This window comes from Bos taurus, chromosome 13, assembly GCF_002263795.3.
Source record: "Bos taurus isolate L1 Dominette 01449 registration number 42190680 breed Hereford chromosome 13, ARS-UCD2.0, whole genome shotgun sequence".
Lineage (NCBI taxonomy): Eukaryota > Metazoa > Chordata > Mammalia > Artiodactyla > Bovidae > Bos > Bos taurus.
Window position 1 is genome coordinate 53,770,191 of NC_037340.1, and position 27,949 is coordinate 53,798,139.

Sequence of the window (27,949 nt, forward strand, 5' to 3'; positions counted from 1 at the left end):
CAGACCCCCCATATCCTGTGCCTCCCAGCAGACCCCCCATATCCTGTGCCTCCCAGCATTGACCTGCCAGGCCTCTCCTACCTCCTCGATCTCAGCACAGGTATCGCCTTCTCAGCAAGACCACCCTGTGTATGGACGGCATCTCTGCTTTCTTCCTCCACTAACTCCTTACCTCTGATTACACCTGCACTGCACTCGGCACTTGACACTGTCGTTTACTGCCTCTCCCGCTAAAGGGTCAGCCCTGGGAGGACAGGGGTGTTCTCCTCCTGTTCACTGCTCTTCTCCTGGACAAACACTTGAAGGGCAGATGAATGACTCTGGGCCGAGGACTGGGATATCTGTGAACTGCCTGAGCAGAGCCCCCATAGGACCCTAGCCTGGCTGCCCCTGGCCTATCCCGCCAGCCCTGAGCCCAGGACCTCCCTCCCAGCCTGACCCAACCACCGAGCGTGCCCTGCCCCTGGGGCGGCTTGGTGCCCACTGGTGCTGAAGTGCTGAAGAGGGAGAGGCAGCGAGTTCTCTTTCTGCTTCCCTGGAAATGGGCCCCAATCACCTGTCTCTTCTCACTGAGCCAAGCCTCCCGGCTCTCTCCTTAGAGGCAGCACTGCCTGCAAGGCCCTCTCTGAGCCCTGAACCTGACATCAGGAGAAGGGACGGGCCCGGACTCCGGCGCAGGGCATCTGCCCCTGCCTGCCTGGACAGAGCTGAGCCCAGGTAGCCAAAGCACACACAGAGGCACACAGGGGAGCACATACTCGCCTCTGCCTGAGGACATAGCTGTGAGTGTGTGTTAAGTGCATGCATGCGTGTGTGTGCGTGTGCACGTCTGTGTGTGTGCACGGTTTGTGTGTGTGTGTCTGCGTGTGTCTGTGTGTGCAGGTACGTGAGATGAACCATCAGGGTCAGGTGGAAGGGGGCGGCCACACCAGACAAGTGACACACAACTGAGAAAGCCGCTGGACTGAGCTTGCTTGTGACTCACACTGTCTGGTCTTCCTGCTCTCTGGCCACACTGGGCAGGGGCCGGGGCGGCCGCACCCTCTCCCTCCTCCCTTACTCCTCCTCCCTTCCCTGGGGGTTGGTGAGGTGGTGGTAGGGTTCGCAAGGACCTGCTTCTCCCCACCCACAGTGAGCCGCTGTACAGAACACAAACAAAGCCAGCACAGACTCCCAAGGATTCCCACCACCTGGCCAGGCCCCCAGCCCCCGGCAACAAGGCGGCCACCTCCCCACCTCTCCCTCTACAGCCTGAAAGCCCTCATAGGCTAAGTGAAACAGCCGACTCCTTTCGGAAAATGGAGCTCCTCTCCCCATAGAGACACGTACACAATGCCTGGCCCACGTGCAGAAAAAGCCCCCTGCTGCTCCAAAGACCCAGAAGCAGAGGCTGGGACACCCCTCCCCCTCCCCCTCCCCACTGCTGCACCAGGGGATGAGGGACTTCTGAGTGATGGACAACTGGGGGTCCCCATACCTGCAGGCCTAGTACCTCCTCCTCAACCCCCCAACCCCTACTGCCCCAGGGCCCCCCATCCTCTCAGCTTCCACTCATAGCCCGCCTCAGATGTGACAGGCTAGGTGGGGAGCCAGAGGCCCCCAGCACAGATTCAGGAGAGCAGAGGTCAGACTGAGAAGGGCTCAGAGCCCCAGACCAGCCATTCACTGGTGGGGTGAGCAGGGACCCCAGAATCATGGTTGGCCTCAAAGAGGCCAGGGTCAGGGTGGGAAACCACCAGGGAGGTACCCCTGGTTCTGACACCACCGTGCCTCCAGCAGCTTGAGGGGAGACCTGCTTAGAAACCTCAAGTCCGGAGCAAGTTTGGGGTGCCACGCAGTGACTCACAGAACTGGGGCAAAGAGAAGGAGGGGCCTGAGGGTGAGAACGCCCACCACAGGCCCAGGTCACGGGCCCAGAGGGACCACAGTCCAGAAAAGGAAGCAGGCCTGCCAGGGTGGCGTGATGGCCTCAAAACCCTGCCAGCAACAGGCCACCAGGCCCCCCTGAGCTGGCAGCTCACAGACCCTTCGACCCAGACGTCTACCTGAGGAACTGCCTGGGAAGGCACTAGACACTGTCACGAGGGCAACGTCACGGCAAAAGCACAACCAGAGACTGCGCAGCCGTCCACACGCCAGTGTCAGGAGCGTCCAGCAGAGTCGCCGGGCAACAGACGTGAAGTGGAGCAGCACGCAGGTCTCACCACCTGTGCGGGGTCCTGGGAGCCCTGCTGGTGACAGCGCGCCTCTCCGGGAGGGACCAGCACCAGGTGAGACGGTGCCTCCACCTGCGAGGTTGTTCACATGCACACGTTCCTCTTTGAACAACAGAAAAGAGGCTGGGTTGTGTGTGGGCCACAGATTCTATACCCATGTGAAGGCCCACAGAACCCCCGACCCCCACACCCAGCCAGGGACCTAAACAGACTCTCTCAAACACAGGTACAGAGATCAGCGCAGAAAGCCCACGCACACAGACATGCACACTCACGAGGTCAGACACGAGACCCACCGAGATACACACACATACAGGAAAGGGTGCCAAGGCCCACAGGGACCCACAGACAGAGACACAGATGAGCTCACAGGAGCCCGCGGACCCACCCATGCCAGGAGGCCCCTGCAACGCACACCTCCCGACACACGTGCACACTCGTGCACACACACACCCCAGGGCCGCCCACTGGAGAGTCCAATCAGACAAGTGAGCCCCACAGTGATCCTGGGAATGAGAGCGCTGCCTCGGCTCCCCCACCCAGGGCTCCACAACAGCCAGCCGAACCGCCTTCCTCCCCACTCCTTCCCCCCTCCCCTCCTCCCTCCCTCCCTCCCTCCCTCCCTCCCTCTCTCCCTCACTGATGCAGCAGCGCTGCGCTGCCATCGGGCTAGAAACCTTGCGGGAAGCCAGTTACTGCTGAGGCTGCCAGTGAGCAGGTCCTGAAAACTCCCCAGGTGATTAAGGACGGTCTGGGACCCTGACTGGGGTCCATCAGTGGAAGCCACACCTCCCCCGTCCACCCTTGATGCTGCCTGAGCTGGCCACCACCAGTGCCCACCAAGGACACCAACTTCCAGCCACGTGTCTCCGAACAGGTCAGTGAGTAAAAGTGCAGATGGCCACACATGGAGGGTCTACAGTGTGACTGGGAGGGTACCGCTCCAGGACTCCCCATCCAAGGGGGCCAGGGGTATACTGGGAGGTGCATTTTCCAAAGGCCTGCCTTGAGTAGCTTGTGCTTCTGGGTGTGGCTGGGACAGGGGCTGGGGTTGGGGGCAAACCCAAGCCCTCCCCTTCTGAGAGATGTGGTCAGCAGGGGCTGGGGTGGAGGCAGATCAGAGACCGCCCTTCCCAGAAGGGTTATTGGCAGCCTCTGCAACAGGGAAGGGGCTTGGGGAGGGAGCTTGATCAGCTAGAAGCGCTGCCCAGGAGAAGGTATCCCCAGCACCCGCCCAAGCTCTCTGAGGCCACTGGACAGGGTGGAGAGAGATCCCATGTGCCCATGACCCTGGCAAAGGGGCCACAGCCTCAGCCAGAAAACTTGAGGCACCTGTTGTTCCAAGCTGACAGTCAGGTCCCAGAGATTCTGGTTCTTTCTTTCTCAAGATCCAGCCCAAGGAGGCCCCTGCCCAGAACCCCAGCTTGGAAGCACCTCCCACCTTCCAGGTCACAAACCGTTACGGCCTCGCCCCATGATGGAGGCCACTGGGCTGGAAGGCCTGGAAAGCACAAGCTCCCCCTGCCCAGGTAGCACAGGCACCGGCCTCTCATGGGACAATGGCACCAGACACAATGCCACCTTCCCCGAGCCGCTGCCTGCCCTCTACGTGCTGCTGCCGGTGGTATACTCTGTCATCTGTGCCGTGGGGCTGGTGGGCAACGCAGCCGTCATCTGTGTGATCCTGAGGGCTCCCAAGATGAAGACAGTGACCCACGTGTTCATCCTGAACCTGGCCATCGCCGACGGGCTCTTCACGCTGGTGCTGCCCACCAATATTGCTGAGCACCTGCTGCAGCGCTGGCCCTTTGGGGAGGTGCTCTGCAAGCTGGTGCTGGCCATTGACCACTGCAACATCTTCTCCAGTGTCTACTTCCTGGCCGCCATGAGTATAGACCGCTACCTGGTGGTTCTGGCCACGGCACGCTCCCGCCGCATGCCCCGGCGCACCGTCCACAGGGCGAAGGTCGCCAGCCTGTGCGTCTGGCTGGGTGTCACAGTCGCAGTGCTGCCCTTCCTTACCTTCGCAGGCGTGTACAACAATGAGCTGCAGGTCACAAGTTGTGGGCTGAGTTTCCCGCGGCCCGAGAGGGCCTGGTTCCAGGCAAGCCGCATCTACACGCTGGTGCTGGGCTTCGTGGTGCCCATGTGCACCCTCTGCGTGCTCTACGCAGACCTGCTGCGGAGGCTAAGGGCCCTGCGGCTCCACTCCGGAGCCAAGGCTCTGGGCAAGGCCAAGCGGAAGGTTAGCCTCCTGGTCCTGGCCGTGCTGGCCGTGGGCCTGCTCTGCTGGACGCCCTTCCACCTGGCCTCAATTGTGGCCCTGACCACAGACCTGCCCCAGACACCGCTGGTCATCATCGTCTCCTATGTGGTCACCAGCCTCAGCTACACCAGCTCCTGCCTCAACCCCTTCCTCTATGCCTTCCTGGATCACAGCTTCCGGAAGAGCCTCCGCACCGCATGTCGGTGCCAGGGGGCATAAGCGCCCCCCTCATGGCCTGCAGACAGTAGAAAGGTTCTGTGCCTTTCAAGGACCATCCCACTGTTCACCCTCTATCATTATTTCCTCCAGACAAAGAAACACCCATGAAGCCTGGCCACTGAGCCTGCAGAGAGGGCCATGGACCTTCTAGACCTGTGACTCTGCCCCCTGGACAGCCCCTGGGCAGTCAGGTGTGGGGATTCGGGTCTTACCAAACCCTCCCCCTACCCTGCCTACCCCAGGAGATGATCCTGGCACAACAGATATCCTGGGGGACACCTCAGGCAACAAAGCCAGGTTGTTGTTCAATCGCTCAGTTGTGTCCAACTCTTTGAGACCCCATGGACTGCAGCATGCCAGGCTTCCCTGTCTTCACCATCTCCCGGAACTTGCTCAAACTCATGTCCATTGAGTCGGTGATGCCATCCAACCAGCTCATCCTCTGTCATCCCCTTCTCCTCCTGCCTTCAATCCTTCCCAGCATCAGGGTCTTTTCTAAAGTCAGGGGTTGCTGCAGAAGCCAAAGACACACATCGAAGGAGGCCACGAAGCTCTCACAGCCCGAAACCCAGGTGACATTCCACCATGAGGCCTGTGCTGCATCCCTTTCTGGCTCCCAGATGAGAGTTCAGGGGCCCCCAAGCACCCCATGCCCCTTGTGCTTTCTGCACCATTGACTGTGACCCCCTACTGTCCTGCTATGGGACCCAAGGCTCTTTTGCCAGGACTTCTGGACCCCACCAATAACAGGGGGCATCTGTAACCTAGAAGGGCTGGCACCTGGACCCTTTCCTCCCTGACGTGTGGCCTGAGGGGCAGACTTGTGCTGAGTCTGGGGATGGAGTGGAACACTCATGGACTGGCCACTCAGAGACCATTTCTGCCACTGGGGAGGGGGACACGGCAGGTCTCTGAAGACAGCCTTGGTGGGCCTTGGCCAGACCCCCTACTCTCAGCCCCAAAGCCCCCAGGTGCTCCCATGCCTGGGGCTCCAGCTTTACCATTCTGTGAGTTGCCTGCCTGGAACCCAGTAACCTGGGCCCTTGTGGGGCCTCAGGTTGTCTTTGGTCCTTGTGATATGGCTCTGGCAGGTCTGTCCAGCTGGCAAGCAGGCCCCACCTTTCGACACCCCATGAGGTGGCTACCAGGGTGCGTACCCACTTGCCCCAACCCAGGCATGTGAAACAGTTCAGGCACACCACCGCCCTCCAGCCTGAAACAGGTCAGCGGTTACCTCCATCCTCTCATCTTCCCGACCACATCGTATTAGAAGCTACTGCTTGATGACAAAATTTCCCCCAAAATTAGCAGCTCAGAGCAACTCTATTCGCTCACAAAGAATGTGGGTCAGGAACCCCAGGGCAGCTCTCAGCTGGTTCCAGTTCAAGGTCTCTCCTGAGATTTCAGGCAGGACTTCAGCTGAGGACCCAGGCACCAGAAGGCTGAACTGCGGCTGGAGAAGCGGCTTCCTCACAGGCCACTGGCAAGAGGCCTCACTTCCTGGCCAGGTGGACTGTCCACAGGCAGCTCGGGCATCTCCCACACATGGCACCAGGTGGGTCTCCAGGGCAGCATCGGAGAGACAGCCAGGGGGGAACCTCCACACCATCAAGGCCTATCTGGGAAGCCACTCCGCTACTTTCTGCTCCTTAGAAGCGAGTCCGCAAGTCCCCCCCGACACACACTCAGGGGCTGTGACCTTCTCCAGCCTCCACCAGCTCCCAGCCTCTCCAGGAAGAACCAGCTGTTCTCCAGGAAGATCGGCTTCCTCACAGCCTCGCAGTCACACCTCTCCAAGCAGCAGCCGTAATTACCTCGTCTGCGCTCATCCTGCGCCCTGTGAGCTCCTTGAGAGGAGAACTGAGACTCCCACACCCCAGCTGAGACCCCAGCGGCGCCCCAAGGTGTAAATGCGCTCAGCGGGAACACGGAGGGCGTGGGCCGGGCTGTGTCAGCGGGAAGCCGGCGGGAGCACGGGGGAGGGGCGCCGCGGAGGGTCTCCCGCCCCGTCCACAGCAGAACATCTCCTCAGCACTGGAGGGGCCAACCAAGCCTCCTCAGCGGACCCCACACTCTTTGTTCCCCGAGGTGGCCCCTCGACTCCCACAGCCGAGGCGGATCGGGCCGGCCAGGCGGCCCACAGGAACCGCCCAGCCGATAGGAGGGAGGGTCTTCACGCCAGACACCAAGGGTGGGGGAGCCAACCAAGATAGAGGGAGGGGAGAGTGAGTTACGGACCCCCGAGGAAAATGCCGCCCCCCCCTCCACCGTGACGCCAGAGACGGGCTGGGGAGCGGGGAGGGGGTGTCCCCACGCTCTGGGCTCCTGGTCCCATAGAGAACTGGTCCTCTCCTCCAGTCCCCAGACAACCGTCCCCGCCACCCGGCCCCATTGCCGGGACCCCAGCCCAGCACCGCCCGGCAGGGCTAGTGGGTAGAGTCTCCGCGGGCCACAGCGCCCCTGGTGGTCAAAGTCCGGAGCGCCAGGTGAGCCCGCAGCTTCCCCGGTCCAGCCCATCAGCTGACCCTTCCCCAGTCCCGCCTTCCCCGACAATCCCGTGAGGAGGATTGCAGTGCCTTCTGCGCAAGCAAGGAAACCAAGGCTCGCAGAGGCTGGGGGACTGACCCTACCCAGCTGGTGGGGGCGAGGCAGGGACCGGGCGGAGGTGCGGATGCAGGCTGGGGGGAGGTTGGGAGTGCGGGTGGGGCTGGAGGAAGGTGGGGGAACCGAGGTGAGGTCGGGGTGCAGGTGGGGAGAGCGAGCGAGCCAGGGCTCCCCCTCCCCTTCCGAGGCCCCTCGGGCTCCTGGCCGACCCCTCAGCGCCCCCAGGACTGGGACGAGCGCAGACGATCCGATCGCTGTGGCGTGGGCCTAGTAGGCAGGATCAGCGCAGCTTCCAGGGGCCTACCCGGAGCCGCCGCCTCCGCGGGGACCTAAGTGCCCCCTCGCTAACACCCAATGAGTGGCTCCTCCCTCCTAAACTTTACTCTGTTGCTAAAATTTTGTGTTAACTGCTATTTGCTTGACATTAAAACATATGTAAAACCAGACATTGGCCCCTCTACCTGTGCCCAAGCACTGCCATCCAGCCCTGTCTCTGACAGGGCTCTCTGCCCGAGGTTCAGCCTGCGTGGTACTGGGCCATTGCAAGGACCAGGAGGATCTCTGAATCTCAGGGCCACCAAAGGAGCAGTGCTGTCTGTCTGTCATCAAACTACCTTGGAGCCACCTTCGAGAGTGAGGTGGGGGTCTGCTAAGACTAAATGCAGGTGAAGAGAACCCGGCCCCCTGTGGGGAACTGCCCACCAACTTGATCCACAGGAACCACTGGCTGCAGCGGCACAGAGTCAGTACTTGTTTGGGGAGCAACTCTGTGCTGAAGCAAAGGAGACAGGTCCCAGCACATCATGCACTATTCGACCCCTTCCCAGAGTGGAGGCCTCCCAGGAAGACCGTCGTCACACACAGAGCCTGGGCAGGTGAGGAGCAGGTTGGCATCCCATGCCCCAACCCCAGAAAAGCTACTCCCAAACCCCCCCGCAGGGTCAGAAACACCTTGTGGGCAGAGCGCTCTGACCAGCATGCAGGGGTTTATTCTGACCCTCTGTCATGACCCTGGAGACAGTTCAGGGCAGTTTACATGCAGGGGAAATCACACTCTCGGTATGCACAGATACACAGAGACATGTTACACAGGAACAGGCTGACACATCTTTCAGCATTGGTGAGAAAACGCCACAGTTGTAGTGGCTCTGGTCCTCCCAGCCTCTCGCTGCTGGCGGCACAGAGAGCCCCACCCTCCCCAGGAACAACCCCACAGGGCCCAGAACCCCAAAGCACGAGAGGCCAGTCCAGAGTCAGCATCGCCCCCTCTCTGCCTCAGGTCACCTGGCCAGGTCTGCAGCTCACCTGGCAGCTGTTTCAGCAGCCAGTCTGCATGGAGAGCCTTTGCCGAGTCACTGACCTACAGGCTTCATCTACAGACCTGGAGGGTGCTTCTCTGGGTGGCCATGGTGGGCAGGGTCCCCATGGCCCAGAGAGTCCTTGCAGCCTTGCCCCAGCTCTCCTACCAGCTCTGCATACGAAGCTGTCCTCTAACTGGCACTGCTTAAGACAAGTTGTAACAGTAGGAAGGTCCCCCACAGACACATGGAGGCCTGAAAATGAAGTAGTGATCAGTCACTGGGGATGCAGAGCAGAACCTGGCCCACTACCATCCTTCCAAGGCCACCAGAACAGACAGGGCAGAGGTTTCTGCTGGCTGCACAGCCGCTGACCTCGGATGGAGTCTGAAACGAGGGATCTGAGGGGGAAGCTGAGGGGGGCTGAGGGAGGCCCGGGCACACCAGAAAGATCACCACAGAGCCCTCCCCACTCCCTGCAGCTGAGACCAGGCACAAGGGCTGCTCCACAAATGACAAAGGCCTGCAGTGGTCCTCCTGGGCACCTCGCACACCTGAACAGCCATGTCTGCGGTGCAATGGTTCATGTGTTCTGGAGGAAACAGGCTTGCCAAGAAACCTCCAAAGGAAGTTCCACTCTCAGAACAAGTCCCACTGCCCGGGGATGCCCGCTGGACTCTCCAGGCAGCCCCATGCCTGTCCAGCTGCCCAGAGGAGACACTGCAAGGCTCCCAGCAGACAGCACACAGCGTGAGGGCGCATGGGTCTGTACAGCTGCAGTTACACCTCCAGGTGTGTGTCCATCCACAGCAAGATGTTGAGGGAGAGACCAGAAGGGTCCATGAGGCTTGACAATGCCAGCGCACCTCTGGCAGGCAGCTGAGTCCATGCATCTGCCCCCTGCCCTGCACTAGTAGGACCAGGGCCTTGAGGGCGGCCGTCCTGCTCTGACCTGTCCCATGATGGCAGCAGACCCTCCGAGGCCACAGGGCAAGCCATGGAGTCTGGTAGTGCACAGTGACAGTGCGTCAGCCTAGAGAGCGGTGACCTGTGTGAGCTCTGTGTTGGGTGTGGATGGGCTCTGCGGGCTGACAGGCACCATGGGCAGGTCCACGCCTAGTCATGCTGGCCGCGGCACTGTCTCGGCGGTCTTGTGGGCGAGAGCCACGTCCTTGGCAATGCTGCGCACGCGGTCGGACACCTGCATCTCCCGTCGCAGGGTTGATGCACAGCAGAACTTCCGGAAGCAGGCTTTGAAGTTCTCATCCAGGAAGGCATAAAGGATGGGGTTGAGGCCACTGTTGACATAGCCAAGAGCTGTGCAGAAACGCAGGATGGCCACTGCGGTCTCACTGCCCGGCTGGACACCCAGCCCTTGGACCAGCACAAAGACCTGGACAGGCGTCCAGCAGCCCACGAACACTGCCACCACCACCAGCACCAGTCGTGTGATGCGCCGCAGGTTCCGGTCCTTCTCCCGGGAGCCTGAGAGCAGGCGGACGCCACGCAGCCGCCGGATCATCAGGCTGTAGCAGATGGAGATGATGAGCACGGGGATGATGAAGGAGAAGAGGAAGATGCAGACGGCAAACACAGGGCCCCAGTAATCCTGTGGGGTGGGGATCTCCACCAGACACTCGATCTCTGCAAGAAGAAGAGCGGAGTCAGGGCAGGTGGGCAGGGAGGGAGCCACCCAGAGCCAGGGCAGCAGGGAGCTGGGGAGGAAAGGCCACTGCACTGACCTTCATCCTCAACCTGTGCCGAGCCCATGATGGCAACAGGAACACCGACAACGGAGGCCAGGGCCCAGATGGCCACGTTGACGGCCTGGGCCTTGCTGGATGTCCGGACGTCGAGGGCGCGGATGGGGTGGCAGATGGCCACATAGCGGTCCACACTCATGGCAGTCAGCGTGAAGGTGCTGGTGAACATGTTGTAATAGTCGATGGCAATGACTGTCTTGCACAAGGCATTCCCAAACGGCCAGAAGCCCAGGAGGACATCTGTGCCCTGGAAGGGCAGTGTCAGCAGCACCAAAGTGTCTGCCAGGGCCAGATTAAAGATGTAAATGTTGGTAGCAGTCTTCATCTTGGTGTGTCTGCAGAGAGGAAAGAAGGCTTCACTTGGCCTGTGAGACCTGGCAGCAAAGGGCAAGGGGCCCTTCTTCTTGGCCATCACAGGGGGCAACCACTCTGACCCCTGTCAAAATGTAGGCTCCTGGGCCCAGCCCAGTGATATGGAGCCTGGAGGCAAATATTTTAACAAATTTTTCAAGTACTTACAGTATACAAAACAGTTCATAAACTAAAGACTGGTCTGCTTTGGAAAAGATGAGTGTGTGGGCAGACCAGTATAAGCCTGACCCTGCATGAGAGCAGAGGAAGAACTCATAAAACAAAGAACCTGTCCTCCTCCCTTTTAAGGCTACCCTAAGACCCTTCTTGGACCAAAATGCTGGGCTTCCACCATCAAAGGTTTCCAGGGACTCCAGAATCTGTAAGAGCACACTAAACCAGGCCTCACTGTTGCTTAGCAACTGAGACAGAAAATGGTGACAGGAAGGGGATGGATGCTAATGGGGTCTGATTGTATCCAAGAACTTGGCACAGGGCTGGGGAAATTGTGGGTGCTTAATATCTGCTGAATGAATTAACAGTTCTGAGAGTAGTGATGGTAGTAGTGTTGATGATGGTGGTAATTATGGTGGTAGAGATGGTAGTGATGATGGTGATGATGCTGATGGTGGTGGTGGTGATGGTGGCAGTGGTGGTGATAGTGCTGCTGTTGCTGCTACTCTTACTGGTGGCAGTAATGGTGGTGATGATGGTGATCGTGGTGGTGGTGATGGTGGTTGTGGTGGTGATGGTGGTGGTAGTGGTGATGGTGGTGGTAGTGGTAGTGATGGCAGTGGTGCTGCTGCTACTCTTACTGGTGGCAGTGATGGTGGGGGCAATGGTGGTGATGGCGGTGGTGGTAACTGAGGTGGCAGTGATGGTGGTGGTGGCAGTGATAGTGGTGATGGTGGTGGTGATGGCGGTGGTGGTGATGATGGTGGTTGTAGTGGTGATGATGGTGGTAGCAGTGATGGTGGTGGTGGTGGTGATGGTAGGTGATGGTGGTTGTAGTGGTGATGGTGGTGGTAGTGGTAGTGATGGCAGTGGTGCTGCTGCTGCTACTCTTACTGGTGGCAGTGATGGTAGGGCGATGGTGGAGATGGTGGTGATGATGGTGATGATGCTGATGGTGGTGGTGGTGGTGGCAGTGGTGGTGATAGTGCTGCTGTTGCTGTTACTCTTACTGGTGGCAGTGATGGTGGTGATAATGGTGATGGAGGTGGTGGTGGTGATGGTGGTTGTAATGGTGATGGTGGTGGTGATGGCGGCGGTGGTGGTGATGGTGGTTGTAGTGGTGATGGCGGCGGTGGTGGTGTGGCGGTGGTGATGGCGGTGGTGGTGGTGATGGTGGTTGTAATGGTGATGGCGGTTGTGGTGGTGGTGATGGCAGTGGTGCTGCTACTGCTACTCTTACTGGTGGCAGTGATGGTGAGGGTGATGGTGGTGATGGTGGTGGTGGTAACTGAGGTGGCAGTGATGGTGGTGGTGGCAGTGATGGTGGTGGTGGCAGTGATGGTGATGGTGGCAGTGATGGTGGTGGTGATGGCAGTAGTGGTGGTGATGGCGGTGGTGGTGGTTGTAGTGGTGATGGTGGTGGTAGTGGTAGTGATGGCAGTGGTGCTGCTGCTGCTCTTACTGGTGGCAGTGATGGTGGGGCAATGGTGGTGGTGGTAACTGAGGTGGCAGTGATGGTGGTGGTGGCAATGATGGTGGTGATGGTAGTGGTGGTGGTGATGGCGGTGGTGGTGATGATGGTGGTTATAGTGGTGGTGGTGGTAGCAGTGATGGTGGTGATGATGGTGATGGTGGTGGTGGTAGTGATGGCAGTGGTGGTGGTGATGGTGGTTGTAGTGGTGATGGTGGCAGTGATGGTGGCGATGATGGTGATGGTGGTGGTGGTGGTGATGGCGGTGGTGGTAACTGAGGTGGCAGTGATAGTGGTGATGATGGTGATGGCGGTGGTGGTGATGATGGTGGTTGTAGTGGTGATGATGGTGGTAGCAGTGATGGTGGTGGTGGTGGTGATGGTAGGTGATGGTGGTTGTAGTGGTGATGGTGGTGGTAGTGGTAGTGATGGCAGTGGTGCTGCTGCTGCTACTCTTACTGGTGGCAGTGATGGTAGGGCGATGGTGGAGATGGTGGTGATGATGGTGATGATGCTGATGGTGGTGGTGGTGGTGGCAGTGGTGGTGATAGTGCTGCTGTTGCTGTTACTCTTACTGGTGGCAGTGATGGTGGTGATAATGGTGATGGAGGTGGTGGTGGTGATGGTGGTTGTAATGGTGATGGTAGTGGTGATGGTGGTGGTGACGGCGGCGGTGGTGGTGATGGTGGTTGTAATGGTGATGGCGGTGGTGGTGGTGTGGCGGTGGTGATGGTGTGGCGGTGGTGGTGGTGATGGTGGTTGTAATGGTGATGGCGGTTGTGGTGGTGATGGCGGTGGTGGTGGTGGTGATGGCAGTGGTGCTGCTACTGCTACTCTTACCGGTGGCAGTGATGGTGAGGGTGATGGTGGTGATGGTGGTGGTGGTAACTGAGGTGGCAGTGATGGTGGTGGTGGCAGTGATGGTGATGGTGGCAGTGATGGTGGTGGTGATGGCAATAGTGGTGGTGATGGCGGTGGTGGTGGTTGTAGTGGTGATGGTGGTGGTAGTGGTAGTGATGGCAGTGGTGCTGCTGCTGCTCTTACTGGTGGCAGTGATGGTGGGGCAATGGTGGTGGTGGTAACTGAGGTGGCAGTGATGGTGGTGGTGGCAATGATGGTGGTGATGGTAGTGGTGGTGGTGGTGATGATGATGGTTGTAGTGGTGGTGGTGGTAGCAGTGATGGTGGTGATGATGGTGATGGCGGTGGTGGTGGTGATGGTGGTTGTAGTGGTGATGGTGGCAGTGATGGTGGCGATGATGGTGATGGTGGTGGTGGTGGTGATGGCGGTGGTGATGGTGGTTGTAATGGTGATGGCGGTTGTGGTGGTGATGGCGGTGGTGGTGGTGGTGATGGCAGTGGTGCTGCTACTGCTACTCTTACTGGTGGCAGTGATGGTGAGGGTGATGGTGGTGATGGTGGTGGTGGTAACTGAGGTGGCAGTGATGGTGGTGGTGGCAGTGATGGTGGTGGTGGCAGTGATGGTGATGGTGGCAGTGATGGTGGTGGTGATGGCAGTAGTGGTGGTGATGGCGGTGGTGGTGGTTGTAGTGGTGATGGTGGTGGTAGTGGTAGTGATGGCAGTGGTGCTGCTGCTGCTCTTACTGGTGGCAGTGATGGTGGGGCAATGGTGGTGGTGGTAACTGAGGTGGCAGTGATGGTGGTGGTGGTGGTGATGGTGGTTGTAGTGGTGATGGTGGCAGTGATGGTGGTGATGATAGTGATGGTGGTGGTGGTGGTGATGGCGGTGGTGGTAACTGAGGTGGCAGTGATAGTGGTGATGATGGTGATGGTGGTGGTGGTGATGGTGGTGGTAGTGGTAGTGATGGCAGTGGTGCTGCTGCTGCTACTCTTACTGGTGGCAGTGATGATGGGGTGATGGTGGTGATGGTGGTGATGGTGGTAGCAGAGGCAACAAGGTTCCATGTCTATTAGGCTACCATGAAGGAATCTGGGATTTAGTTCTGCATCTTAGAGAGGGATTAAGAATAATCCCAAAGAGGCCTTAATTATGACAGAATAACAATGATAATGATGATGGCACGTGCCTGTGCCAAGTTCTTCATTTGAGTTTTATCTCATTTAAGATTTCAAAACTGCTAGTTTGATGCCCACTCTGTACATGAGGATATTCAGGCTCAGAGGATCTAAATGGCCTTCTCAATGCCATAGAGCTGATAAAGGGAAAAGTGAGTCAGAAGAATTAGGAGAGAAGCCACAGACAGGAGAAAAGATTTGCCAAAAACACATCTGATACAGGACTGCTAATACTCAACAATAAGAGGCAACCTGGTTAAAAAATGGGCCAAAGACCTTAACAGAACCTCACCAAAGAATATATACAGACAGCAAATAAGCACATGAAAAAATGCTCCACCTCATATGTCATCAGAGAAATAGGAATTAAAACAACAACGAGATACCACCACATACCTATTAGAATGACCAGCATTTGGAGCTCTGACCCACTAAATGCTGGTGAGGACATGAAACAGTACAGCCACTTTGAAAGACAATTGATAGTTTCTTACAAAGCAGACTCTTTCCATAAGATGCAGCATCACCTACCCTTTGATATTTCCACAAATGAGTTGAAAACACACCCAAATAAAAACCTACATATGGATGTTCACAGCAGCATGATTCCTAGTTGCCAAAACTTGGAAGCAACCAAGATGTCCTCCAGTAGGTGGATGGATAAATAAACTGTGGCTTATCCAGAAAATGGAATATTATTCAGCAATAAAATGAAATGAGCTATCAAGCCATGAAAAGACATGGAAGAAACTTACATGCATATTGCTAAATGAAAAAAAAGCCAATCTTAAGAGGCTACAGACTGCATGATGCCAGCATTCTGGAAAAGGCAAAACTACGGAGAGAGTAAAAAGATCAGTGTTTGCCAGGGGTTGGGAGGTAGCAAGGCTGAGGAGGATTTTTAGGGCAATGAAACTATTTGGCATGATACTATAACTGTAGATGAGTGTGCAAGCTCAGTCGTGTCCAACTCTTTGTGACCCTGTGGACTGTAGCCCACCAAGCTCCTCTGTTTGTAGGGTTTTCCAGGCAAGAATACTGGAGTGGGTTGCCATTTCCTTCTCCAGGGGATCTTCCCAGCCCAGGGATCAAACCCACACCTCCTACGTCGCCTACATTGGCAGGCAGGTTCTTTTACCACTAAGTCACCTGAGAAGCCCCATAATTGTAGATACATATCATTATGTATTTGTCCAAAGCCACAGAAAGTATAACACCAAGAGGGAAACCTAACACAAACTATGAATTTGGGGGGATTATGATGTTTTGATGTAGGTTCATCAGTCGTGAAAACGTCCTGTTCTGGGAGGGATGTTGATAATGGGGGAGATTAGGCCTGGGGACCAGAGGGCAGGGACTATATGGGAAACCTCTGTACTTTCTGCTCAATTTTGCTGTGAACCTAAACTATTCTAAAAAATTGCCTTTAAAAAGAGCAGGGCCAGGCTTCCCTGGTGGCTCAGTGGTAAAGAATCCACCTGCCAATACAGGAGACACGGGTTCAATCTCTGATCAGGGAAGATTCCACATGCCACAGAGCAACTAACCCTTGCACCACAACTACTGAGCCTGTGCTCTAGAGCTCAGGAGTTGCAGCTACTGAGCTGTGCACTGCAACTGCTGAAGCCCGCGCGCCCTGGAGCTCATACTCCTCAACAAGAGAAGCCTCTGCAATGGGAAGCTCATGCTCCGCAACTAGAGAGTAGCCCCCACTTGCTGCAACTAGAGGAAAAAGTGCGTGCAGCAACGAAAACCCAGTACAGCTAAATAAATACAATTAAAAAAAGAAGGGACAAACCCACCCCCAGGTGCCACATTCACCCACAGCAAACCCTCCAGCCACAAGAGGCATGTGAGTCTGGTACCATGGTCTCAGCAATGAGGGAGGGGCGGCTGCTCCTCGCAGGTCTGTGTCTGAGTGCACAAGTGAGACACACCAGCACATACAAACGTACAAGGGCATGCTCAAACACATGCACACATATGGACACAGATACAGACACAAGGTCATGTGTACTTGCACTGTGCGGCACACTCACCTGTGCACACATGCATGTGTTCAAGCTCATTCGTGTCCATGCTCACACATACAAACGTGTGTGCTCACATGTATTGTAGCCATGCACACAGATGCATGTACAAGGTGCAGTACACACTGAGTATGCACACACCCAGATGTGCACACACTCTCATGCATGTACTCGTGAACAGTCAGTCACATGCTCACATGTGCATGTACATATATGCACATACACACACATGTGTGACTCCATGCAGTCCCAATGCCATCCCCACACATTGTTCCCACCCTGTCCCCACACTCTTCCCCCATGCCCTTACCACTCCGGTTCCCCATGCTGTGCTCTCACGCTGTCTCAGCCATCCTTCCACGCTGCCCCCACACTGCCACCTATGATGTCCTCTAGCAGCTTGGCTGTCACTCTTGACCCCATGAGTATTCCCACTCTGAGCACCAGCAAATGCTGGAACCAGCCCAGACACCAGCAGTAAACTCAGCCCTGGAGCTGGAGGAAGGGTCTTCGTGCACCTCCCTGGCATGGGCCCTGGATCACCCTGACAAGAGGTGCCTCCTGGGATCACTGGGGGGCCCATGAGATACTCGCTCAGCAGCTTGGCCAGGAGCCTGGCCCATGGCTGAGACCTGGAAGTCATCTCTCAGAAGTCAGGGTGACACACCATCTGGGGCAGAGTGGCACCTCCTCCCTCACCCAGACTACCCCCTCCCCGAGTCAGGCGCCTCCACCCCGAGGAACTGAGCACCCAGGGCCTAAGGACTGACCCTGCCCAGTGACAGGGTGACCAGGAACTGAAGGGGGAGGGGCAGAGCCCCCCTGCCAGACCCACCCAGAGCAGGCCCTTTTTATGCCCCTTGGAGCTGCCCAGGACTCACCTGCAGTTAACTTGGGGGAGGGGGGGACACCCAGCTTACCTGAGGATGACGTACATGACGAGACAGTTTCCCAACAGCCCCCCGATGCACACGGCCAGGTAGAGCCCCAAAATGGTGACCTTGAGCCCAAGGGGCAAGAAGGCACCATGGCTGGCGTTGAGCAGCAGGTGAGGGGGCAGCAGACTGTGGTTGGCGCTCAGGAGGGACAGGTTGCCCTGCAGGTGCTCTTGGTAGAGGACCTCCCAGAACGGGGCAGGGAAGAGGGACTCCATGCCAACACCCCGCACAAAAAGCCCTGGGAAAGCACAGGGACACGTGAGCACAGCACCCCACACCTACCCAGCCCCAGGCCACAGACGTGGAGATACACGTATGTGCGCGCGCACACACACACACACACACACAGTAGCAGCTGGAGACATGCAAACGTGTATGCCCAGACAGGGACACGCAAACACAGGCGACATGTGCACACTCAGGGACACAGTCTCAGCTGGCCTGCGGTTCTCTCACGGTGTGCGTGGAGGTGGTTACACCAGGGACAAATGTCCAGCCACAGGGGCTCACGGACACATAGTGCGCACACACACACAAACCCACCCTCGTGCACATGCAGGCACAAAAGCAACGAAGACACACCCAGAAACACCTGGAACACAGGACACAGGGCAACTAGCGCAGGGCCTCCACCCGCCCCTCCCCAGCCCTGCCTGAGAGCCGCAGCCACCTTGGGTCCCCTCCACACCAGCCCTCAGCGGCTCAGTCTTACCTCGGTAACCTCCGTGGAAGCTGGGACCCCAGAGACCCTGACTCCCTTGGCCAACAGCAGAGCAGGGCTCGGAGCGCCTGCCTGACTCAGCCCTGGGTCCGGATGGGGCTGTGGCTGCCGCACAGTGGCAGCTGCTCCTGCTCCTTCTCAGACGCCAGACCAGACGCAGCAGCCTGGTGCGGAGCTGGGGGAGGGGAGGAGGCTGCAGCTCCACAGCGGGAGGGGCCGTGCAGGCTGGAGGAGGGGGCCCCAGGCTGGCGGAGGACAGATGCGAGGACCAGGGTACACCCTCAGAGATGAACAGAGCCAGGCTTGGACACACGGACACAAGAATACAGCTGCACACAGGAACACAGACACATGGCCACGTGCACACACACACACACATACACACACAAAGACACACAGGGACTTGGGGACAGACACACAAGGACACATAGAAACATACAAAAACATGGAACAGAGACTCAGGGGGACGGACACAGACAGACAGACATGGAGTCTTGTCTCACACAGAGACAGGGACTTGCATGGACTTGGACCTGCCCTGGCTGGAGTTCAGTGCCCAGAACACTGCCCCTCAGCTAGGCTCCCAGGGCTGGTGAGCCAGAGTGGGCTGGCATGTGGGTGAATACATGGCAGGGCCCCTGCCCAGCCAGCCCCTAGCAGATCAGAACCTCATAAACAAGCAGGATGTCTGACTGTCCAGTGTGCCCCTGGGCCTCCTGTGTGCCAAGCCCATCATGAGCACAAGCTCGTCCATCCCCACTACCCCTGACCATTGCTCTCAGCATCCCTGTGTGCCCACAAGAGAAGTAAGCCTCAGCTTCTCAGCAGTATGAAGCCACCTGTCGAAATGGCAGAGACAGGGTTCAAACCCAGGTCTGTCTGCCACTTAGAGGCCCACCAAGGGCAACCTGCCACAGCTGAGTCCCAGAGAAACATTTGGGCGTCATTCCCTCACAGCCTGGCCCCCAGCACCCACACCACTGAACATGCCTCCTTCCCAGCACTGGGGTCACATGTCATACGGGTGACCCCTGAGCAGAACTGCCAGCTCTACCCAATCATGGGGTCGTTCTTCCTACCCAGGCTCTGCCCACACAGCCTGGACCCTGCTTGGAGCATGTGTCTCCAAGGATGGGGACCTGGTTGCTAGGCAACTGGCAGCAACGTTGCTAGGATACCTGGCGAATCAGGAGAGGACAGAGCAGATACCCTAGGACTCAGCATCCCAAGCTGTCCCAGGATTTCTCTCTAGATCTTCACTGCAGTCAACTCAGGGACACATGTGGAGACACAGGGCACAACCACAAAGGCAATCAGGACACAAAGACTCACAAACACACACAAAGATGCCCATACAGGCACCCGGGGAAATGCACAGACACAGCTACGTGCTCAGAGATGCACAGACATCTTTGACCCACAAACACATGGGCCACAGCCACGCAAACCCATACCAGGGTGCATGTGAAGCACATGGTAGACACGGGAGAAGAAACAGATCAAGGCCTCAGACACCCCCGGGACACGTACATGCATCACATTCTCCAGGCGAAGCTTGAAGCCCGTGGGAGCCCGGCAGGGCAGGAAGCCAGGGGGGCTCAGCCTCCTGCAGCCTCCCCAACTGAACTGGACTCCCCAAGGTCTGAGTAGCCAATCCCCTTCCACCCCCCACTGTCTGGGCCCACCTGGCCGCCAGCTTCTGGAGATGCATTTCCTAATGGCCTTCAGCGTGAGGTAGGGGTTGAGTAGAAGGCTGCTGTGAGGCTGAATGTGAGTTCCGGTCTGGACAGACCTCCCAGGAAGGCGAATCAGATGGAGAAAGCACAGAGGGTGGTTGCAGGCTGACATCCGGCCCCTCACAGGGCAGTCTCAGTCCAAGGACAGGGTGGCGGGTGGCCAGGCTGGGGTGCTGATGACATCCCCTGGAGATGGCAGCCCCCCAGCGCTGGACTCTGGAGTGTTCTCACAAAGGGGGCTGGCCCAGGAAATGGCCTTGTCTTCCTGGACCCCTGCATAGCCAGGATGAGACACAAAATGTATGTGTCATAGGTGGGGCAGCAGGGAACACGTGAGCATTTGCCTCAAAGCAAGACAACCCCAAACACACACACCACACACAGGCAAAACAGAACACACAGGGGCACCAGGGATAGCCCAAGACACACAACTTCCACAAATGACAGCACCGACGTCCACAAGTGACAGCCTGACCAGGGATGCACGTGGAGGTCACAGGCATTTGGGGCAGGACACAGGTCCCAAAGTGCCACTGATACCCACAAACACCTCACTCTTGCGCCAGGGCCCCAGGCCCATCAACACCAGATGGCACACTGGCTGCTGCCCCTTGGTCCCCACATGTCTCACCACCCCTGAGCAGGGCACAGGAATCAAAGCACAGTTGCTGGTAGCCTCCAGGGAATTCAGCCATCCCCAGGGAATTCAGTCACCAGACTAATTGTGCTGTTAAAAGGTAAAAGGATTTTCATAATTCTGGGCTTCTTCATAAAATATTACTTTTCCCTTGTGATCTTAACTTCTTAATATTTACATACAGTGACAGAGAATTGTAGGTTTGCAATATCATGTTAAATTTTGCAGCCATTTAATAATACTTATTAATATTATTTCCAAGTTTTATTTTCAGGCCTTAGACCTCAGCAGTTCCATCTGCCCTTGACAAACACAAGACCTAGACACAGAAACAAGCAGGAGATGTGGCAGGGTATCTCACAGTGGCTGGCCCAGACAGCGAGAGCACCTCCCATCCCAGGAGAGTAGGGAAGATGGTGGAGAAGCAGGAAGAAGCTCCACTCAGGAATGTGAGCTCTGCCAGCATCGGGCCCCCTCGGGAATCAGGAGAGAGTGTCCAAGGTTCTCAGTCCTACAAAAACAGAGGGAATCCCTTCTTGCAGGAGATTGTGCCCATTCTCCACACCCCACATCCACACCATAACTCCCTGGCCTGGACCCAGGGAAGCTGAGAAGAGGGCCCAGACTTCTGGCTCAGAGAACTCCCTCCCGGGGGAGCACCAAGTAAGGGCTAGAGGTGGTCCCAGCCTGGGTTTCATATGTCCAGGAGGACTGCTTGAAGGAGGCAGCCTGCTAGGTCAGCCTGCCTAAGCCCTCACTGCTTCTTCTGGAGCCCAGAGACGTTTGTCTTCAAAATCCAGCAGGTGTAGAGTCACGGATGTAGAAAACAAACTTGTGGTTACCAGGGAATAAGGGGGGAAGAGGGGATAAATTGGGAGATTGGGACTGACACGTACACACCACTTTAGAAAAAAAAAGTGGATATATGTATACGTATAACTGATGGCTTTGCTGTACACCTGAGACTAACACAACACTAAATCAAGTACACCCTAACAAAATTCTTTTTTTAAAAAGCAGCAGCAGCAGCCCCCAGGTGAAGCTGAATCCCAAGGCCTAGTGTGTTTGTTAGTCGCTTAGTCCTGTCTGACTCTGTGACCCCACGGACTGTAGCCCACCAGGCTCCTCTGCCAATGGAATTCTCCAGGCAAGAATATTGGAGTGGGTTGCCATTTTCTTCTTCAGGGGATCTTCCCAACCCAGGAATCAAACCCAGGTTTCCTGCATTGCAAGCGGATTCTTTACCATCTGAGCCACCAGGGAAGCCCTATCCTAAAGGAACCAGCCCAGCAGCAGGAAGGGGAAAGTCCCAGGGACAGCTTCTCATAACTTGGGGGTGGGAAGGATGGACTGTTCCATGCAGCTTCAGGAAGGGGGTGGATGGCATGCCAGCTCTGGAGATACGGGGCTACCGAATCAGAGTTTACCCTCTCACCGGAAGCCAGAGCAAACTTTCAAAAAACAATGGGAATGGTCAACAGCCTCCTTCCAAAAGGCCAGAACCCCAGCTGAGACCCACCCCCCCTCCAAAGCCAAGACAGTCCCTCCCCTCAGGGGCTCAGGTCATGAGCTCCCAAAAGGGCACCATCCACGGGCCCAAGTAGACAACCAGGAATAAAAGGGAGAGGCATGTCAGCACTGTGGGAACCACCTATACATGAACAAATTATGGACCTAATGCACTAATTCTGGCCTAAGGTAAACTGGAATGAGTCCATGGATTAATGAATCTGGAATAAATTGATGAGTACATGAACAAATTAAAGAATCAAATTAAGTGAATCAGTTATAAAATGTTACGAAACTCATAAATACATAGATAACAGGAATCTAGGAGCCAGGACCCAGAGATTCAGGGTTCATCAAAGCCTGAGTCTTAGTCTTAGACCCCTAGACCCCAAACTTGCCCAGGGAGAGGGGAGAACCCCGTGTTCTGCTGTGGGAGGCCTCTAGGGCCACGTAGAGGGGAAAGGGGCTCAACTTGGAAGGTCTCCTCAGAGCTGCGCCCCTTAACCCCAAAACTGGCCAGCAGACAGCTCTCCAGCCAGGAAGCTGAGCCCACAGCCCTGGGGCGCTCTGGGGCTACTCGGAAAACAAAGAGCCCGCACTCTGTCTGGAAAAGCTGTGGTCATCTCCCCCAGGGTCCTTACACCTGGGAAGTCCCTCGGCGCAGGTGTCCAGGGCATCTTCGCTCTTGGACCAAGGCTGTAACTGCGCACCTTCCGAGGGGTCGCCCCGCCCCCGCTGGCATGGGGGAGGGGCGGGTCTCCTGGTTACCCAGCAACCGCGTCAACAAGTCCCTGAGAGTCCGGGCTGAGTTGGAGGTTCAGATCCGAGAAGGTGGAAAGTATGGGGTGTGGGAACGGGATGCAAGGGCTAGGGGCACTCCACTGCCCGCTGCTAAGGATGGGGTGAGAGAGGGAGCGGCCGTCAGCCTCTGTCCCAGTGTGGGCCGGGAGCTGGCCTGGGGTCTGTGGGATGGGCTGGGTGAAGAAAGGAGCCCTGAAGGGACTTTCTGGGTATTTCCCTTTCCCACCTCGTGGGCCCTCCCTCCCCACCCCCTATCTCCTCCCTGGGCTCCACTCTCCTTTACCCCATCTACACCCAGAGGGGACAGACTGGGAGGATGGCATCTCCCCCACAGCAAGCCAGCTGTCCACTGGACTCTGAGCCTCCACCGCACACAAGTGAGACCTCTTACAGACAAACTGACCCACATAAGAAAATCAAACACACACACACACACACACACACACACACACACACACACACACACACACCTCTCTCCCAGAAAAGCATGAGTCGCCTGTTCAGATACAAGGAAGACCCACAACCTGTATCTCCAGTCCCTAACACTAAAACAGATGGGCCTAAGGCCAACGCAGGTGGTGGGACTAAACACAAAGAGGGTCCCAGCATGGGGAGTGTCCACCAAGCCTCATCCAGAGCAGTCTCAAGCCGTCTCCACCCCTGGTCAGTGCTTGAGGTCAACTCAGGGGTCTCAGCTTTTTCTCACTAGACAGAGAGACAGCCCGAAGGGAGTGGATGAGAAAGTTCTAGCGGACTGCCTGAGTGAGTAGGAAGGCTGAGCTGACTGGGACGTGTGCGAGGTTGGGGTAAAGGTGCAGAGATCAGAGGTCCAGGCCCTAAAGTGGGTTCCGCAGGGTCCAGAGGGGCCGGAGCTGGGCGCCCAAGGTGGGTCCAGGTCAGGCCAAAGAGGCGGGGGGCAAGGGCTGGATGTTGTCTTCCCTCCACAAGGCTCGAGGATGCAGCCGGAGCCAGCGAAGGAGACCAGGAGGAGGGGCCCGCGGGAGCGAGCGAACAAGGGCGCGCAGGGAGCAGGGGCCCGCGTGGGGCGCGCCCAGGCGGAGCCCCCCAAGCCGGGCTGGGCCCTCACGCTGGAGGGGCTGGCGGCCATGCGGCCCGCGCAGCGCCACAGCCACCTGCTCTTCGGCGACCTGCTGGAGGACGTGGGCGCGGCCACTTGCCTCTTCCCGTGCGAGTCAGCGGAGGTGGGGTACCGCATGCCGGACTCGCGTGCGTGGACGCTGCCGCTTGAGCCACCCGCGCAGCGCCAGGACCGGCTCCTCGGCGTCCTTAAGGCCGCCGAGGCCCGCGGCCGAGTCCGCGCGCTCCGGCTGCGCTACGCCCGCATGCGGGTGAGGCAGGGACGGGGCCTGGGCGGGGGGAACTGCCAGGACGGGAGCGCTACAGGCCAGGGGGGGCACCCGTCGTCGCTAAGGCTCCGCAACAGCCCGGCCCCGACCCCGATCCCGCAGGCGGAGGAGATCTCGCTCCTCATTCAGTGCCAGAGGTCCGCGCGCGCCGCCATCCGGCTGGAGCTGTTCCTGCCGCCGCAGCTGAAGCCCACGAGGATCCCAGACCCCCTGGACCGGCAAGAGGTGCCCGCGAGCCCGGGAAAGGGCGGGAGGGAAGGCCCGCCCGCCCGCCTCCCTACACACCGGTCCCAAGCCCCTCTTCCCCCGCAGAGGAGGCGCGTGGAGACCATCCTGGAGGAGAAAGTCCACGGCAGCATCTTCCCACGTTGACAGCGACCCCACAGCGCGAAACCGCGCCCCACCCTCCTACATAAAGTCTCATTTCCCAACCACCCCCTGGTCTCTACGCTTCCCCTCTCTAAGTCCCCCGGCGGCGGAGGGAAGGGGTTAGGATGGATGCTGGATCTCCCACACGGGACATCAGGGTACACAGGGTGCGGCTCCTTCAACAAAGTGGAAAGATGCAAATTGGCGGACATCAGATTAACAGCGGGCAGGGACATTCCTAACCCCCCATATCCCATGCTGCCCCCAGCAGGCAACCTGGTGCCCTGTGAATTCGTGGGGGTCTCCAGTCTGGCTGTGCCAGGAAGAAGAGCCTGGCTGGGCAAGAGTTGCAACCCCAGAAGTGAGGGCAACCTCAGGGAGAAAGCAGGACCCCTAGACCACAGGCCATTCCCTCAGAGGGTCAGAGAGGAAGCTGACGTTCTGGGCAGGAGAGTGACTGCAAGAGCCAACGCTGGCCTTCGGACAGTCAGCTCTGTCTAGGAGGGTCTTCAGAAGACAGGGAGACTGGGGAAGGGGAGATCTCCTAAGGCAGACCTCTGGTTCTTGTTGTTGAGTCACTCAGTCATGTCAGACTCTGCAACCCTGTGGACTGCCGCACGCCAGGCTCCTCTGTCCTCCACCATCTCCATGAGTTTGCTCAAATTCATGTCCATTGAGTCACCCAAATAGAAAGTCACTCTTGGTTTTCCTTTCCATCCTGATAGTCCCTCTCTGCCCCTTTGATTCCCCCTTACTGGAACACACACACAGAGGACAGGAAGGACACCACCCCTGTCCCACTCTGACAAACCCACATCCTGCAAAACCTCTGGATTCCAAAGAACATCTGGACAAAGTTTCTGGACAGATTTCCCCTTCAAGAATTTACTTTTCTCCCCAACACAGACTCTTTGCAGAGCCTGGGATTTCTCTTAGCCGGCTGTCCTTTTTCCTCCCTCTCAGCAGTCCAGTGGGTTATCACAGAGGTGGGGGCCTCACACAAGGCCATCCCCTGCCAGGAGACTCCAGCAGAGTCACCAACCTGCAGCAGAGAACTGGTCCTAGAGGGGTGTGTCCTCTACTAACAGAGGCCAGAGCTGGGGTCAGCAAGGAGTCCTGTTTGATGGCAGCCCCTGACCGGACTCAGGATGGGGACCAGAACCCTCTGTGTCCCCAGCAAGCCCTAACCCCAACCAGGACACTTGGCCAGTTCTGAGCTGTTGCACCCTTAGCCTTGATCCAAGCCAGAACTGTGTGGAACTGAAGTCTGGAAGCTCCAGGAGAGAGGAGGGAGCTCTCTACAGGAGGGTAGGCAGAGAGAATAAGGAACAAGGGAGAGAGGGTGACTTGGGCATGGGACAGAGCAACAACCACTTACCTGCTGACACATGCAAGATGCCAACTAGCCCTGGCTCCCCTGGTTAAGCTCCCTGCGTCTGAACCCCAGCATTCCATCTCTGGGGAAGTGCCAAGCACTGGAATGATTTCATCTGTTTAGTAAAAGCACATTTTACTTCATCACTCCTCTGAGCCTCCATTTCTTTATCTTTAAAAAGGAAGCCTTAATGACCTCACATGGCATTATGGCCCCAGGTAAGTGCTCCATAAGAGAAGGGTCACTCTAAACAGGCAGGCACTGAAGGGCAGAGGACGAGAGAGGTGCACACAGCCCTGAGGAGCCATCCAGATGAAGGCTCCACCCTTCACCTGGAGCTCTGCACCAGGTGGGGGCTGGGACAGGGGGTAACTTTGATCACCCCACCAGGAAGGCGGCCTTGGTCTGAAGAGAATACCTGGGAAAGTGGCCGAGGACATTGCTGCAGGGCCTGGAGGAGGCTTCTGCTATGAGAAAGCAAAGACTGCAAGCCACAACCCAATGACTGGAGGCTATAAGGGATTTGGGTTGGGGGGGGGTCCCCAGGGCTGGGAGCTCATGCTCTAGACAGAGGGTCCTGGGTTCAAATCGCACCCCCAGTGTTACCCCAGGAGAGAGGTACACCAACCCCCACCACATCCAGCTGCCCTACACGTCTCAGGATGCAGGTGGAGATGCCATGTCAAGCATCACAGCATGAGCATGGCTGTGTGGCCTGGACTAAGTGTTGGCCCATCTTTGAAGGCCTTACCTCCTGGGACTGTTATCTAGGTTATATAAGCAGCAGCCACCTCCCACCTGGGTAGGCTTCTGGCCTCTGCTCTGGCCCAGCCAGCCTGTCAACATGACAGCCAAACCCTCTGAGGACACAGCATAAGAGGGCCCCCAGCCTGCGGGGCCTCTCCCTCCTCCCTGGCCTTGGCCTGCACTCTCCAGCTCAGCTCTGCCTAGCTGCCCTACTGGCTCCAGTTCTATCCTTTGCCAAGCAAGATGCAGGTCTGAAACACCCGCTCTCTGCTCTGTGGTTCTCCTTAGCCCTCCTCACCTCTCACCCAGTCTGCGAGTCTATTTCTTGTCTGCTCCGCGGCTGGTCTGTCCTGCCCACTGCCAGGTCCCAAGGCTGACACGTAGAGAACACCCAGACATTCGCAGGATGAAGACAGTTGTAAACTCCCCCCTTCCCTTTATATCCCCAAGAGCGCTGAAAAACGTGAGCATGTACAACTTTGTGCAACTGGAAGGCATTTTGTGAGCAGGCCCGGGGACCAAGGGACAGGAGCTGTACACGCTCTGAGGCTAGGGGACTCAGACACTCTGCAGACCACTTCCAGAGCAGGGTCAGGGCCGTCCAAACACGGGCCCAAAGCATGCTGGGATAAGGTATTTAACTCATCGAGTCATAAAATACGAGATTTGGCCAAAGAGAAGAGACAGGCATTCCTGGCAAAGGGGAGGGTGTGGCTTTAAACTTTAGAACATCTTGGGGCAACTGGAGGGGTTGAAAGGGACTCAGCTGGCCACATGGACAGGGACTTTGGATATAAGGACAGCCCGGATATAAGAACCATTGCCCCCCACCCCACCCCCAGTGGCGCTGCAGCCCAGGAACCGCCTTCCTTGGGAAGGCCCCACAGCACGGTGACTGACAGCACGCCCTTAACCGCGTTTCACAGCTAAGGATACTCAGTGTCAGAGAGCCTAGGGACGGCCCAGGAGTGACCACGGGGTCCAGTCCTTTCGAGCCGCCTCTCCCTTCCTTAAGAGGGGCAAGCAGCCTATGCAGTCGCCCCCTTCCACCCCCCCACCCCCCCCCAACCCCCCCAGTAACTGCAACGCTGGACTGGCCCCGCCGAGAAGAGCTGGAGGCACGGCCACACCCCCAGCTGCCGCAGTACCACTTCAGCCGCTCCGGGAGCCAGAGGCCCCAGCATCAGCACCTCATCTCCGCGGGCCACTCAGCGACAATGGGGACCCAGGCGCCGCGCAGAAGCGCGCGGAGCGGTGGGGAGGGGGCGGGTGGGGCGCGGAGCCGGCAGAGCTCGGGGCGGGGCGGGCCGGGCCGGGCACC

The 27,949-nt window shown here is 57.6% G+C and overlaps 3 protein-coding genes across 10 annotated transcripts; 2 read left to right on the plus strand and 1 right to left on the minus strand.

Moving 5' to 3' along the window:
• The first annotated feature begins 3,690 nt into the window (after positions 1 to 3,690).
• On the plus strand, positions 3,691 to 4,701 carry NPBWR2 (neuropeptides B and W receptor 2). Its single transcript, NM_174075.1, has one exon. The coding sequence runs from the start codon at positions 3,691 to 3,693 to the stop codon at positions 4,699 to 4,701; it is 1,011 nt and encodes a 336-aa protein (NP_776500.1).
• Positions 4,702 to 8,274: 3,573 nt separating this feature from the next.
• OPRL1 (opioid related nociceptin receptor 1) lies at positions 8,275 to 27,695 on the minus strand. Of its 6 annotated transcripts, none has more exons than XM_015474110.3 (6): positions 25,885 to 27,695; positions 20,822 to 20,971; positions 19,773 to 20,096; positions 17,349 to 17,604; positions 10,346 to 10,701; positions 8,275 to 10,247 (listed from the first exon to the last, which is right to left on the minus strand). In XM_015474110.3, exons 3-6 carry the CDS (start codon positions 19,933 to 19,935, stop codon positions 9,724 to 9,726), a joined length of 1,299 nt encoding a protein of 432 aa, XP_015329596.1. In that variant the 5' UTR covers positions 19,936 to 20,096; positions 20,822 to 20,971; positions 25,885 to 27,695; the 3' UTR covers positions 8,275 to 9,723. The 6 variants fall into 5 exon arrangements, with proteins under 6 accessions (XP_015329596.1, XP_059748345.1, XP_024856016.1 ...); XM_059892362.1 differs by lacking the exon at positions 25,885 to 27,695 and adding an exon at positions 22,611 to 22,698; XM_025000248.2 differs by lacking the exons at positions 20,822 to 20,971; positions 25,885 to 27,695 and adding an exon at positions 22,611 to 22,698.
• Positions 22,710 to 24,572, plus strand: LKAAEAR1 (LKAAEAR motif containing 1). Of its 3 annotated transcripts, none has more exons than XM_025001101.2 (4): positions 22,710 to 22,800; positions 23,719 to 24,119; positions 24,240 to 24,362; positions 24,450 to 24,572. In XM_025001101.2, exons 1-4 carry the CDS (start codon positions 22,710 to 22,712, stop codon positions 24,507 to 24,509), a joined length of 675 nt encoding a protein of 224 aa, XP_024856869.1. In that variant the 3' UTR covers positions 24,510 to 24,572. The 3 variants fall into 3 exon arrangements, with proteins under 3 accessions (XP_024856869.1, XP_059748952.1, XP_059748953.1); XM_059892969.1 differs by lacking the exon at positions 22,710 to 22,800 and adding an exon at positions 23,189 to 23,433; XM_059892970.1 differs by lacking the exon at positions 22,710 to 22,800 and adding an exon at positions 23,446 to 23,532.
• Positions 27,696 to 27,949: the final 254 nt, after the last annotated feature.